General features: G+C 38.2%; 1 protein-coding gene across 1 annotated transcript in view; it reads right to left on the reverse strand.

Annotated features, from left to right (window-relative positions):
* lgr4 (leucine-rich repeat containing G protein-coupled receptor 4) overlaps positions 1-14,750 on the reverse strand; it is a 38,644-nt gene extending 23,894 nt beyond the window's left edge. Inside the window, exons 1-2 of the mRNA XM_020938794.2 lie at positions 14,037-14,750; positions 1,806-1,877 (exon numbers count right to left, since the gene is read on the reverse strand). Coding sequence (XP_020794453.1) covers positions 1,806-1,877; positions 14,037-14,221 — 257 coding nt within the window. The 5' untranslated portion in view covers positions 14,222-14,750. The remainder of the gene's footprint in view (positions 1-1,805; positions 1,878-14,036) is intronic.
* Positions 14,751-15,293: the final 543 nt, after the last annotated feature.

Raw genomic sequence — 15,293 nt, forward strand, 5'->3', positions numbered from 1 at the left:
TTAAAGATGAGTTATTTCCACCATACTATATATAAATGAGTACAAAAACAAACACTCGGCACCTCCCAACCATAAAGCCATAGCCCAGATGTCACGCTTTCACTCGCCTGATTTATTGGTCACAGGTAAGTTTCACGAATATCAACAAACTGCTGAGGAGCTGTCATCACGTCTGCAGAGCTTTGTTGTGCCTTTGGCTGGGATTACTGAGGCCGGAGGGGAGTTGCGTGACTACGAAGGAGGCAATGTTATTTCTTCTTGTGTTGTGTCTTATAAGAAAAGGTCCGCTCACTCGTAGCTGCCTGATCTGTCTCTGTCTTCTCTCTCTTCTCCCTTTGCCCTGAGGCCTCATGCTCTGGTTCACTCACGCTGCTGCAGCCCTTCAGCGGAAAAGTCATGGACCAAAGTTCACAATTTAATTCCCAGGAAAAAAGAATGAGGATCAGAAATGGTCTGTCAATCACAAATGATCAAAAACACACCGCAGTGACAGATCAGTGATAGTGAAGATCAAAGGCAGCCTCGCTTCAAACTAAGAAAGGCTACCGTATAATGTGGCCAATATAAAAAAGCTATTACTGATACAAGTTTTCATTTGGCATTTACGTAAGTTTGTAGCTTGGGTTAATATTAGAATTTTGCACAGTTGGGCTGGCAATATAATAAAAACACGGATCAATAAATGTTTTATTTAAAAACAAATACAAATGACCTCTAATATAATGCATAACATAAACATAACAGTACCATTTAACAAATCCCAGTCCAAACACTAATTGTTACTGCCATTATATGCATGTATCACATTCATTGTGCTCACCCCTAGCGCTGATACAAGATTGCGTAAGAAGCCCATATCGCTCAATCTCTACACAATGTAGGTTTGAGATTATCAAATTAAAGAGACAGATGGTTTGCTGTCAAAAGTTTGTACCCACTTATTGCAAAACACAGAGACCTAAGGCAGAGGCGCTGCGTATTGCCCCCTATGATGAGTTTATATTGGCAAGGTGTAGCTGTTAATAGCAAAAATACATCTCAAATATCACTGGTAACCAAAAATAGTGAGTCATGGGTATACTTGGCCCCTGTGCCTTGTATTGGACATCCACACTCCAAAAGGCCTGGGAGAAACTAGGTGGGTTTGGTCTTTTTGCCCTGTTGCCTCGGTAACCATTGTTTTGCCTTCTTCCTTCCTGCCCTGCATTCCTCCACACAATGCGCTGAAAAGTAAATTGCCCTTTGACAAAGCAGATTGGAGTTGTGCACGGACAAGAAGAGGGGGAAGACTCGGGCTGAAAGATGCACAAGAGCTTTGAAAAACACTGCCACAAAAGGGCTGCTGGTCATTCACAGGGCTGCGTGTGTTACCTGATATCAGGTAGACTGATTTTATCTAGCCCTCTGCGCCAGACAGCGGAGCATTTAAAGAACAGAGAAATAACAACCGCACAGTGAGATTAGATGGTGCCGCACTGTACGGCCCCACAGAACTGCTGCCACCCTTAATCCCTTAAAAGCACAAATCAGGATGTCACATGACGGTAAATACACGCTGTCTCACCTTTTTTGATAGAGCTTAAGTGTGTCTTTATAACTGCCTGATTTCATGAATGGTGAGTGACTGTTGCCAAATGCAGTTGTTAGTGAGCGACCTACAGCGCAGAGGAAGGGCAGCCTCTGTGTGTTACACATATGTTGTTTTAGGAATAACTCAAAGTGCCAGGTGCATATCTTAAAGCTAAAGCCCTTATCTCAACATGGGACAAAGTAAATACATCATTAACCAGGGGGCAAGTACTCACAGTTCCTCCAAATAGGGCAGGTTCTTGAAGACGAAGGCTGGCAGTTCAGTTATGTTGTTCATGCTCAAATCACTGTGGAAAGAAAAACACAAACAGTTTTTATCAGAATGGTTACAACAATGCATGACTCTGGCTTGGCTCTCCATGGAGACAACCATGGGAGGCCACCAGGCTAAGTTACAGGACGGATCTGTGGGGAGGTGACCTGGTTGGCAATAAGAAAGAAAGTTCTTCAAGGTATTTTTGAACAGTAAAAACACATGTAATGTAAAAAAAAAAAAATAAAAATCCAAAACAACATGTATAATGGAGACAAGTGAAGTGCACCAACTTGTATGGCATACATTAAAGTGAAATAAGTGGTTAGAAGTATAATGAATTCACTTCCACTGGCCAAAGTGGTATTGAATCTGTTACAAGCAAAACAAAATAGACTTTTTTACAACAAGGCCTAATATATGAAATACCTACAATGCATTTGTAAAGGGGATGGCTGTAGTGTCACCCATGCTTCATATCAGACATTTTGATTGTGCCTGCATAACTGTAACCTCAACAAAAACCCTCCAAAAGGCCCTGTTTAGCCCAAGGGATCTTCATTTTTCAACTTCAAGTGAAGATAGGCGTGTAGCAGCATGACAAATATGCTCAGAGGACTTGATCTGCTTCCACACCACAGCTAATAGAGTGTACATTTTATAGTCTAGTCCAACCTATGAAACTAAATAACATTCCTTCATTTCACTCATAATTCATACATCAGTCAATAAAGAAAACATTATTCTGGCCCTCGGAGAACCTGGTCTAGAACCACTGCTGGAAGTTCAATTTCTATCATTATCTTTATTATCTCTATTTTAACTTTTCTGGTGGGAGGTCCGCTACTGGCTTGTCTCCATGAAGATGTTATTGCTCTGTTTGGACTGTTCCACTAGTGTTGCATTTTTCCATTTGCTTAATTCAATTCTGCATGTTTTGATTACTCAAAAATACATTGAAAAACAAGCATTCTTGCTGTCAGCAGTCATCTCTCTTCAAATCATCCTGTAACTTGGGCTGGTGGCACCACCTGCTTGTCTCCATGGAGATAGATATATTTAATGTCGTACTGTGGAATATATTCAGTCTAATCTAGGCAAATAAATAAATAGCATCACCATGGAGACAAGCTAGTGGCAAGCACTCCACCAAAAAAGTTATATCTTGCATCTTTAAATGATCTCCCAAACATAAATACACTAAATGTTGGGTTTTAGATTCACTACATTGTTTGGCGTTTTGAGATGACATGACATTTTGTTTGACTATTTTAAAAAGCTGATTCTGTGCTAGGATGTGGTAAATATAAAATAACAAATAAATAAACATTGTGACAAATGAAAAGTAACTTGTTTTATATGTATTAAAAAAACTACAGGTATCTAAAGTAACAGCAACTTTAGGCCTGAACAAACATCACAAATAAGTAGACCGCCCTGCACCCCTCCAAATGCTGCATCTTGAGTTTCACTGCCAGATCGCTCTAGGACCTAAAGTGTGGGCCCCTGAATCCAGTTGGGATCATATTGCCCTTCCGCTGCAGTCCCCTTTACACACACACACACACACACACACACAAATACACACACAAAAACGCACACACCCCTACCCCCTTAAAAGGAAGGCCATGACAGACCCTTACCATCCAAATGACCCTGTCCCATCTCCACTTACCTGCTTATCCAATTACCCCATGGACTCTCCCACTAAACAGCACCTCAATCAACATACACTCACAGTATGGCGCTTTTTCTTTCCTCGACAACAGCCCTGGCAACCGCAGGTGGTCAGACGCATACATCCCAAACCACACTTTGAAACATTTGGCTAAATCTACCCCAGGACAAACCACATGCAGGTTTTGGGGGATCATGATTTCTTCTTCCTGGGATCCTGGCTGCTAGACTCATTACGGGTCTGCTCTGTTCACGCTATGACAGATTACACAGGATGCTAAAAATGCAGAGGTGATAAATGGTGACAGGTCTAAGCACTTCGGCAAACAGGTATCACAAAATGTCTATTCCAGGTGCTTTCATTGGAGCCAGGAGGGGAAGTGTGTCTGAAAATGTACAGCTGTCGGTTGGGACTAGAAAAACATGGTGACACACAAGGGTAGCTTGATTAAGGCATAAATTATAGACATGTTTTTTGGCTGAATATTGAAATCACAATCTATTCAGTTATACCTTTACTGTGAAAATAAGCCTGAAGAGAAAGTACAGGCAATCCTAGTTTTGTGAAAATTTAGTTTGGAACTGTATGTCTCAAACTGTGGTACATGACTAATGGTACGTGGGACCCTCTGCAGTTTGTGTATTTCTTTTATTTAGACAAATATATTCATGATTTTGTTCTTGTTTAGTTTAATCATTACTGAGAATGACCTTATCCATGGTTTCATCACTTTTAGACATGTTCTAATTAGTTCTAATTGAGACCAGATAAACTTTAGATCTGGTGTGCCTCAGAAAGCCAAATATTATATTAGGTAGTACTTGAAGTGAAAAGTTTGAGAACACCGGGTTTATTAGCCTATGTAGATTAGAAAAGTGGCTTTGTTCCAAGTTTTGAGTGGCAGAACAAGCACATGTATCATGCAGACCAGAAGGTAATTGTATAATCAAAAACATATTTATAACTGAACATAATAATCAGTAAAATCACGATTATAAATGTGATTAATTGCACAGCTCTACCTTACATAAAGCTGTTACAAAATATTTTAACTAATGACTGCACCATCTGATAAGCACTTTGAATGGGAAACAATAAACCATCTCAACTGATAACACACAATGTACTGAGGGGCACTGGGGAACATACTGCTTATATTTCATGCACTACACCTTATATATTGTATAATATACCTGTTCATCTCCACAAAGTGAAATAAAACATCTGAATATCTGACATAGTGGGTAATAGATGAATGTGTTTTCAATAGAGATACAAAAACTAACAACTCCAGGGGCTTTTTCTCCTGGGCCTTTCCACTGATACACTGAAATGATTTCTGTCTTTTAATACAAGGTGTCATTATTAACAGTTTGATCTATTAATTTGTGTAGATGTTAAGATAACACGTCATAATCATTTCAGAATAGTTTCTCACCAAAATTCACGATTGATTTGACAAGAGGTTCTTTGTTAGTTAAAGGCTGAACATCCTAGCACACAAAACAGGTGAACACACATACCAGTTCATGTTTGGATGAGTTTTGGATTAAAAACAAAGTTAAAGGTGTAGTGTGTAACTTTCAGGTGGAGGGTCAGCTACCTGCTTCCCCCCATAGAAATTGCATAGTTTGCTTTTGAATGTTCCATAATATGGCATTAAACGTTTCCATCTTGCATTTGCTCAATTACAGGTGGTTTTATTTCTCAAATACTTTGAAAAACTTTTTAAAAACCTTGTCAAACTTAACCTCTAACTTGGCTCGATGGCATCACATGTTTGTCTCCATGAAGATAGAAAAGCTTAGTGCCATACTGTGGAACATTTCAAGTAAACAATGATATCCATGAAGGCAAGCTTGCTCCTCCAGCGCAGTACACCTTTAAGTTCTACACTGGCAGCTATTGTTAAAATCTATATTACAGAATTTTTTAACTGTCCACCATAGCACAATACGTCATCAAGAAACTCTGTCTGCTATTAAACCCTCCCTAAGATGTTTTATAATCCATGAAACTAGCGGTTACTGTGACAACTATTTAGCAGAGTTAATATTAGTAAGAATGCTGTTAGTTAGTCATACACTCGGCTGTATTTGACATGATCCAATAAACCCTACTGATTATGTTTTGTTAGTAATAGTCCTACAGTTGTCACCAAGGTTGCAACCGTGCCAACTCTGTACATTGTATCATGTGTTAAATAGTATTTAAAAATGTCAAAGTCCATCACTTTCTACCACAATAACATCTCTAGTCTGTCTGCATTTTTGTGCATGCTATAATGTGTTCCACTCTTATCTCTGCCATCTTAAGTTACGCATGTGCTTGTTTCAAATCCTACTTTTTATGCTTTAAGAAAACTAGGCCTGATCTTTCAGTGGTACAATATTATTTGACAAAATGCGTGGATAAAGTCAAGATCTGTGATGTATTTCATGGTAATTTAGTTTGGGGAATATTATGAAGGTCTGACAGTCAGTTTATGAGTTTTAGTACTAAGAGACGAACTGCCAACAAACAAAGTAACTATCCAGTGTTGTTGAGAACATACTCTCTCCTTGGCGGAGGTTATAAGCCCCATTGAGTTTGACCAGTGGTGCGTGACTAATTCCATAAAAACAACTTTGAGTGTCTAGGACAATACACACAGGACCAACCCGTTTAATGTTGAGGTAATGATAATAATAGCTTCCTGTTGCAAAATCAGAGACCTACAAACTTACTATGGGAGAAATACAGCTATGACAGTACCATCCACAGACAGTTGGCACATGCAAAACCAAATGCAAAATTATATATAATTAAGTATTGCCAATATTTTTGAATAAGCGATAGCAGTCAACTAATATAAAAAAAATAGAAAGAAAAAACAGTGTGCCTTATGCAGTCAATTTTTTTTTTTAAATGGGTCAACACAGTTACTTTATCAAAATTGATTATTTGAGCAGGAGTCTATACTGAAAAAATACTTGACCTTTCTGCATACTGATAAATACTGATGAATGATAATTGATAATATTGAATGAATGGCTCATATGACAATGTTGAAAATGGTAATATATTGAATTAAAAAGAAAGTATTTTAAATCATTATTGCAGTATCAAAGTTGGTATTTGGTACCAAGCCTTTTTAGTATTGAAATTAAGTTTGACATTTTTGTATTGTATAAGCACTATACCGGGTCAAACATAGTCAGTAAATATATAACTAAATAACTAAACCAGGTAGCGTTGATAGAGGAAACTGTGTAGGTTTTCATTACTAAAATATGCAAAAAAGCTATTTTTGATTAGCCATCACACTGCATTCCCAAACTGAGAAGTCACAAGGATGAAGCTTAAGTATTCTCTGGCCACAAGTTGTCCTGTTTAGAGTGGGAACTCCTGACTGGCTCCTTTCACCTCTGCTGACCAAGAACAAAAGTATCATTGAGTTTAAAATGGAGTGAGGGCTCCAGCGGTGAAGCCACACAGCCCTCAGAGCAGACCCCTCACGCTGAGCTGCTTAATGCCACTGTTGATGGTTCACTCTTTTAAGGTTTCTGGTGAATCCAAAAAAGGCGTGGTTTTGACCCTGTTTAGCTTGGCCTGAGTTGAATTTTTCTGGTTTATCCTTAAGTTTCTACAAATATTACATTTTATAATACCAACAAGGATAACTTTTTAGTAGGGGTGACTTTGATACTAAGGCTTGATACTTGATACTGATTTTGATACTAGTGATGCTGTTTGGCTGTTCAGCTGTTGTGATTTCAGTGGTATCTTAGTCAACAAATTTTTATTAGCTGATCAAAAGTTTTATTGGAGTTATAAGGAAATGCATGGAGTGAGTGCACTGGAGTTTTAGGAGTGACTTGACAGTTCAGTCTTCCTTTTCCCTGATGAAGATGCTGTTTAAAACTTCCCTGTACATAGTCGTTTTTATGCCATCCAAATAATTTTGAGCTTTTGTGCAACACCACCACATCCCCTTTTTAGTTGATAAATTGAGACGCAGGTCTTTACTTGACCAAGAATTTCTTTAGTCTACTACACCACTACAGCTGACAGTAATAACAACAGGTTTATAGACATGTCATTATAATGTAACAAAAATAATGTGTGTTATCATGTGGTATACTGATCTAGTTCTAATAATCAATGAAGATTATGCTAAAAAAAAGTTCAGTATTGATATTATTCAAACACGTATTGAGTTTTCTTATAGTTCTAATATGTTTTTGTCTTTTGGTCTTGTACAATGCAGATTTTTGTTTCCAGATTTTCATTTAAACTGTTGATAGGACAGGAACAGTTGCAGGTACTAGCCTCAGACTTTGTGAAAGAGTGTTTGCGTTGTTGCTGGGGACCTCTCCGTTTCTCATCTGCTTTCCTACAGCTCTGTTTCCAAAACACAGGCCAAAGCCCAGGCCCCTGTGGGCTGTAGGTAAGAGTCCACTCCAACAATGTCATCTGATTTATAGAGACATGTCAGCTCCTCCACTTCCAACAGGCCTTCCTGAAGAAAAAGTCATCAAGCCATGAATAATGGTGCAAAAGTACAGCTGCCTAGAGCCACACTGATAGAGAGGATTTGTTTAACCTCTGTAACTTTTGCCCTCAAATCTCCAGTCAAAAATCAATATGTCTACTACACTTTATAGATGTTAAGTGTTTCCTGGAATAAACCCAAGGGAGTCATGAGCAACACAACTATTACCAAAAAAAAAACAATTTGGAAAGATTACTCACACAGAATCATATACAAAGATGAAGTGCACATCAAATCCTAATTTGCAAAAATCACTCATATAAAATCCCAATGAAAAACAAATTGAAGACTACTATATGTCTTGTTTAGTTATTATAGTGACACATTATGGAGTAAAATTAGGCTCTGGGTCTCACATTGCACAGTGAAATATCATGTATGGTAAATTAAGATATATAGCAAGTAGAGATACTCCGATCCAGCTTTTTCAGTTCCAGTACTGATTTCTATACTTAAAGTATCTGCAGGTACCTGATATCAACTGATGCCAGTGCAAAGACTGAAAATAGTATTTAATTCCTTTCAACAAGAATAAAATTATACAAAACTGATTCAATCAGAAATACCAACCAATACTGTACTATAACTACTTATCTGAGAAGGAATCTATACTGAAAAAATAATTGTGATTCACGACTCTAACTTTTCCGTTCCAATACCTTTTCCTATAGTATATGTTTAAATATCTGCTGATACCAGTGTAGGGACTAAAAATTTATTTTCCTAAAAACAAGAAAATATGGTATGACAAAATGTATAGCATAGCACTTATTTATCTCTCATGTAACTACAGAAAAACTTTGTATTAAAAGCTCAAACGGTCTGAGACTTTTAATTCCTTTCAACAAAATTAAAATAAGACAAAACTGATCCAAATGTGCCATGTAGCTGTTATTTATCCCACAAGTAACTACAGAGCGACTTTCTTTAAATAAAAGTTCAAACATTATGAGACTTTCTGGACTGAGTACAACCTGTAAACTTTTACATCCAATATACAATCCAAAAATTTTTTCTGTATTGGTACCGATATCTGAAACCAGTATCATAATAGTAATGTATGATATAACTGAATTATAACTGAAATTTCAGCTTTAAGAGTTTCACATAATATGGATACTCTTATAGATAATAGCTGAACACTAACTATCCCATCCAATCACTTTCTCTGTGAATTGCGTAGACTACCACAAAATACTGGCGCAACTTTGCACTATTGGCCTTCTGTTATCAGTTCATCTATGTATGGCATCTAAGTCCATATCTAATAAACCATAAAAATAGCGACAAACCCTGTGATAAGACTCAAGTGTTTACATCGGAGGGCAGCGTGGCTTAAGAGCAGGAGCCTGTGCAGCTGCAGTACGTCCCACTAATCCATCATGATCCCTCACCCCGGCTCCACACACAAAAGACCCAGGGACAGGCAGAGTTCAAGAGACCAGAGGGACAAATGAGACAACAGGCCAAGACCCTTCCACATACTTACAATTAGGACTGCACAATACGTCGTCAGTTTATTGTTACTGAGGATTGATAAATGCGGTTGCCATATTGGAAAGCAACAGTTGGGATGATTTGTCCAATTAGAGTCATTGTGCAAGCAAGGAATAATATACTGGTCTTTTTAAGATGCATTCACCCTAGAGACTGTGTAAAGAAGTGGACTAAGGAAGTGTGATGTCACCCATAGCGTTCAGCTCCAGTCAAATGAAGCTCACGAGGCTAGCTGTTATAGGAGACCCATACTTGGATTAAGAATTTATCAATGGACAAAATAGCAAAATAAAAACCCCAGGATCATATAGAGCGGTTTAACACAAGCAATTTAAGAGCAAAATGACGAGGCTCGCTGCAGCAGTTACAGAGAAAGGAGTGACGATTTTTTAATGCTAACTGGAGCCAGAGTCGATGGCGTAGAAAGCGCGCCCATGCTCACAGTCTATGGTCCACCCTTGGTCCTGGTTTTGCCCTGATCCATGTCCCGTTTAGTCCTGGTGTAGACTTGGTTTGTAATCCTAGTTAAGTCCTGTTCTAGTCCACGTTTAGCCCCCTCTCAGTCCCAGTTTAGTTACGATGTGGTGTAAGTGTGAACACAGCTTTAGTTTGGACATGGTTCAGACCAGGATTAGCTCAATCAAATCTGGTTTAGATCTGGTTTGGTCATAATGCCGGTCATAAACAAAATCAGGATTATTAGTTTGACTTTATTTAGTCATTACAACAAATATAAATAATCAGATTTTGAACATAAACTTTTAATCATTTCTAACAAACAGAGGATTGGTCCCATGTTACACAGAACTGATAATTAAACTAAATTGAGCATTAAATTAGAATGTTGTTTACTCCACAAAAACATACCCAGAGTTTTGTTTTGTTTCAGTCAAACATGTCTGAGTAACCCTTTGTTATTAGTCTGTCTACATCTCCGAATCTTAAAATGCTCTGTTCCACCTCGTGATGTCATAAAGTGCTAGTTTTCAAGTTAACAGCTACCTTTCACCTTTTGTTCAGTAGAAATGGGCAATTCCAGGTCTGAAAATATCCAAATGATTATAGAGAAGATACTCATGACATCACAAGGTGGAACAGAGTGTTTTCTGTTTGAGAAAGGAACTCATCTTAAATATGCAGGTTTGTGTGTTAAACATGTGTGAATTAAACAAAAGGTTAATGATTAAGTCCTGTTCTAATCCACATTTAGTCCCCTTCATCAGTCCCAGTTTAGTTATGATATGGAGTAAGTGTGAACACAGCCTTAGTTTAGACCTGGAGCTGGTTGAGACCGGGACTAGCTCAATCAAATCTGGTTTAGATCTGATTTGGTCATAGTGCAGCTCATAAACACAATCAGGATTATCGGTTTGATTTTATTATGTCATCTAAACAAATACAAATACTCTGAATTTAAACATAAACTTCTAATCATTTCTAACACAAATAATAGTCTAATTTCTTCCTCCCAAGTCTGAACTCCACTCCAAAAGACATGCTTTTTACTGACAGAGGATTGGCTGTGGACCTCTTGATTTAAAAGATCCAAGCATATCATTGACTATTAGAAATGGCTGACTCCTGATTCAAATGTGATGAATTACACGGTCCTAATTATGCCTATTTTACTACTAGCTCAAAAAGACTATTACATTTGCAATCTTAAAGGGCCCATACTAAATTATTTTCTGATCTGTATTATAACGCAGTTTCCTCATCAAAAACACACCTGGAGTTGTGTTTGTTTCATCGTTTAACACACAAATCCTATATATTTGGCTGACTTCTTCTCTCAAACAGAAAACACTCTATTCCACCTTGTGATGTCATGTGGCAATACAGGAAGTGCTCCACTGTGTTTTTAAACTTCATACATCTTAAATAAAACCATGATGATTTCAGCCCTGCAATTTCCAGGAGGAGCCGACATCACAAGGTGCAACAGAGCATGTTGAGCTTTGGAGATATCAACAGACTAATAATAAAGAAACATATGAAAATGAAACAAAACACAACTCCAGCTATATTTTTGATGATGTAACAGCATTTTAACATGCCTTAAAGTTTACAAGAATGAAGAACCTACTGCAGTCTTTGGACAATCAAGCACAGAACATGATAGTGCAATCTAGAAAAAGCAACACATTGTTTTTCAGAAAGTGGCAGAGAGGGGTACACCTTATCACTCTGTAAAAACATTGCTAAAGTGAAAATGTCACAGTGCCCATAATGTATCGATTCAGTTTCTGGGTAAAAGATTGCGTGAGCAGTTTGGCTTGGCTTGGCTTGGCATGTCGTGACAGAGTACATCTACTTCCTCTGTTTACATTACCTAACACTTTATTAACAATAGAGGTCTCTAATAACACATAATAAGGAGGGACTGCAAACCAAACAAACTTTTTCAAAACTTTTTTTCTTTATTTTACTTAGCAGGCAATGTTTTCAGAATGCATTGGTATTGCATTGTCATTTCTCAGGTTTTAATCTGTACAAGCGATAAAGTTATGACAGAGGAGACGAAGAAGAGATTTGGAGCAACAAACACTGTATTTGCCTTATATTTTGATAGTAGAGTAATTAATTTGGATTTGCAAAAAACAGAATTAGTTACTAGTTTTACAAATCTTTTATAGGCAAGTGATTAAAGTCAACAATTTACATTTTAAGTATCATTATATTTTATACATTTCTATAAAAACAGTGTCAATGTTCTTTGATTTTTTACTCTCTCATATGCTGGGTTCACACTTATAGTAGTTTGGTCCTGTTTTTTTCATGGTTTAGTCCTGATGTAGACTTGGTCTGGTTTTGGTTTAGTCCCAACTTTGATGTGGTGCATGTGTGAACAAAGATTCCATTATTAAATCAGTAAAAATAAACCACAGTACTATAACAAAGAGAAATTTAAGCTCACACTCCTTTCAAAAGATGACTTCATAAACATTTAGTATAACAATAGATTTGAATACTGCACTTAGGCTTGTCCTTTAGTAAACTTAAAGTCTCACTTATTTGTTTGCTCTCACTGCCAGAGAAACAGTAATTACAATAGCCCTCATATATTTCAGCTATTAACTCGCTGTGTGGTGACTGGCATGTGTGGTTTATGATTAACCCAAGAGTTGTGAAATCCACCTGAATAGTTTCTTCACGGGGAAATCATCAACTCTTTACCACTCCTATACTGCAACATGTGCCAACTTTACACACACACTAACTGTATATTGTCAGTATGATTCAAGCTGTGATGAAAAGCCCTTTGTAATGGCAAGGGCAAAAAAAAAAAAAAAAAACAAAACAAGTTGGATTCGTGATTTTTAAATGCTTGGAGTAATCACATGATTTATAATAAGCCCATGTTGTTAGTATTAGTGAGGGACAGGTATGTACAAACTTGTCACAGCTATGAAACTGAAAAAAGTAGTGTTTAGTCATTCAATACAAAAAGTATGTGTAGCTGACATTTTGAAACTCTCAGTTAGTTTTTACTTTTTCGTGACCTAGTGATAAGTAAGTACAGCATGTGAAAGTGGAAAGCCTTATTTAATGAAGTTGTTAAAACTCAAAAAGCACATGGATGGAAAATCAATGTGCTTTGGTTGTTATTCAATCATTTCAATCCTAATTCAAAACTGTGCTACTGAAAAAGTGTAAACAACATAAAAAGAAGGTGAAAGCAGAACTGCATTAAGATACAATGTCATAAATCAACCTAATCTTACTTGAGCACATCTCAAAACTTGCAGGTCATGTCACTTTTAAAGGAATGTAGGCTATAAGTAATTTATATGAGGCCCTTTGGTGGTAATGCAGTAGGCTACAATCTTTTAATGTTGTTCAAAATTACAATCTTTATATAGGTCATATATGGGGTATTGCTTAACTTTTGAAACATATAGTACACGTGTAACAAGGCATACTTTCCCATGATCAGTCAGTATTCTCAGAGTCAAAGTTAACAATTACATGCTCAGTTAGAGGCTTGTTAACTTGTTGCAGCCAAGAGAAAATTGGCAAACTTTCCAGGTAGATTCTAGTTGTTGTTGCAATTGCTGCATATACATTCAATAAAACCGATCCACCTCATTAAGAAAAGTATGCAGTTGTATTTATCATTCAGCATTTGAATCTTAATTTCCTCTAAATTGTTTTGGACAGGAGCACTCACTGGCCCCATGTGGCCCGGGGTTATACAATGACCATGCTTAATGTTATTGGACTAACTCAGTTAAACTTAAACAGCTTCTATAGGGAAAAAAAAACACAAGATCCCACGGTAATAGTCTGTTGTAGAGTCCCAAAGTTAACTAAACGGACCAGCTCATCTCTGACATCTTCATCAGGTCCACACACTAGAGCCATGTGCGTAAAGTTCACCCCGTGCTGACCCTCCATCCCACATTCCCAAGCAACACACACAACGCCACAAAGACAAATGAGTTTCTTTTCAGTGATATTAGCGTGTATTTGTGGTTACTTACAGGTAGTAGGTGAACGCACGGAGTCCGGTGGGTACCGTGGTCAGCCCTTTCCCGGAGCAGTCGGCGCCCCCATCTTCATCGCAGCTGCACACGGGCGAGCACACGGTGGTGGTCGGCTGTCCTTGACCAGTGGCCCCCAACCGGAGAACCCCCCAAAAACACAACCAGAACAGATCCACGCGCATTTTCCCCTCGGTTGATCAGGTGCCAGTGAAATAAGGGGGCCTTTGTGCGCGGTTTAAGCTACCCTCAAGACTTCAGCTGAGGCATGGAGAGGTGAAGCCTAGCCGCCGCTTTTCAAAACACTAATAAAACGCATGCACACTTCATACGAGATCGTCTACAAAATATTCACGAATGGCGTTTGGTCGTTGCTAAAAAGTCAATAGTGTTTTCAAACGCGATGCATTCACCTCGTTTTGAAACATGTCTCAGCCCCGTGTGTCGTTTTAGTCCATAAAAATAAAGTAGCAGTGCTTGCGACAGGAGCCTACCTTGCGTCTTTTGCGCTTTCCCATCAAATTAGCCAGAGCAGAGCGGTGGCTGCTAACGAGTCGCTAAAAGGCTAAAGTACTGCACCGCGGAGTCTGTAGTGATCACACCGTGAAGTGGTTTCGTCCTGGTTTGTGTCCTACACGGGAGGAGAGCACCGTCAGCTTTCAGCCATTCCTCCTCTCGCCCCCTCCTCGCGCCTGACATGAACAGCGTGCACCCTACCGGACAACGTGCGGCATGGGCCCGGCGCAGCGCTCCAACCTGCTCCTCCACTCACAGTGCACTCTGCAGGTAAACAACACGCGTACGACACGAGCATGCGAGGCAAATGTTCAACAGGGGATAGAACATGAATAAATAGCTTATCCTACATATAATTATAAGATATATTTAACCACACTGTAATGAAACCTTTATAATCTCATCCAATCAAAGCCTGTAATTAGTCTGCTTTTATTTTCGGTACAAAAGTGTATAGAACATCTAATGCTGACTGTCATTGATTGATCAGCATGTTGACCCATGTAGGCCTAACTTGCGTGACAGTTAAACAGTCAAGAGTAATTGATATGGCATGCATCAGTATTTTTCATAGGCTACTTTAGTCATATTCATGAAACCCACGTACCAAAGACATACCAAGTCTTGTGTTGTTTAATGACCTTGATAGCAGGCAATAATAAGCCTAATTAGGCCAATATGATTTGTTGTGTAATATCACATCTAGGCTCAATGTTGTTTAAAGTGTATTTTTTATTTGTC

Source organism: Boleophthalmus pectinirostris, unplaced genomic scaffold (assembly GCF_026225935.1).
Source record: "Boleophthalmus pectinirostris isolate CB_2022bp ecotype Guang Dong unplaced genomic scaffold, ASM2622593v1 HiC_scaffold_19, whole genome shotgun sequence".
Lineage (NCBI taxonomy): Eukaryota > Metazoa > Chordata > Actinopteri > Gobiiformes > Gobiidae > Boleophthalmus > Boleophthalmus pectinirostris.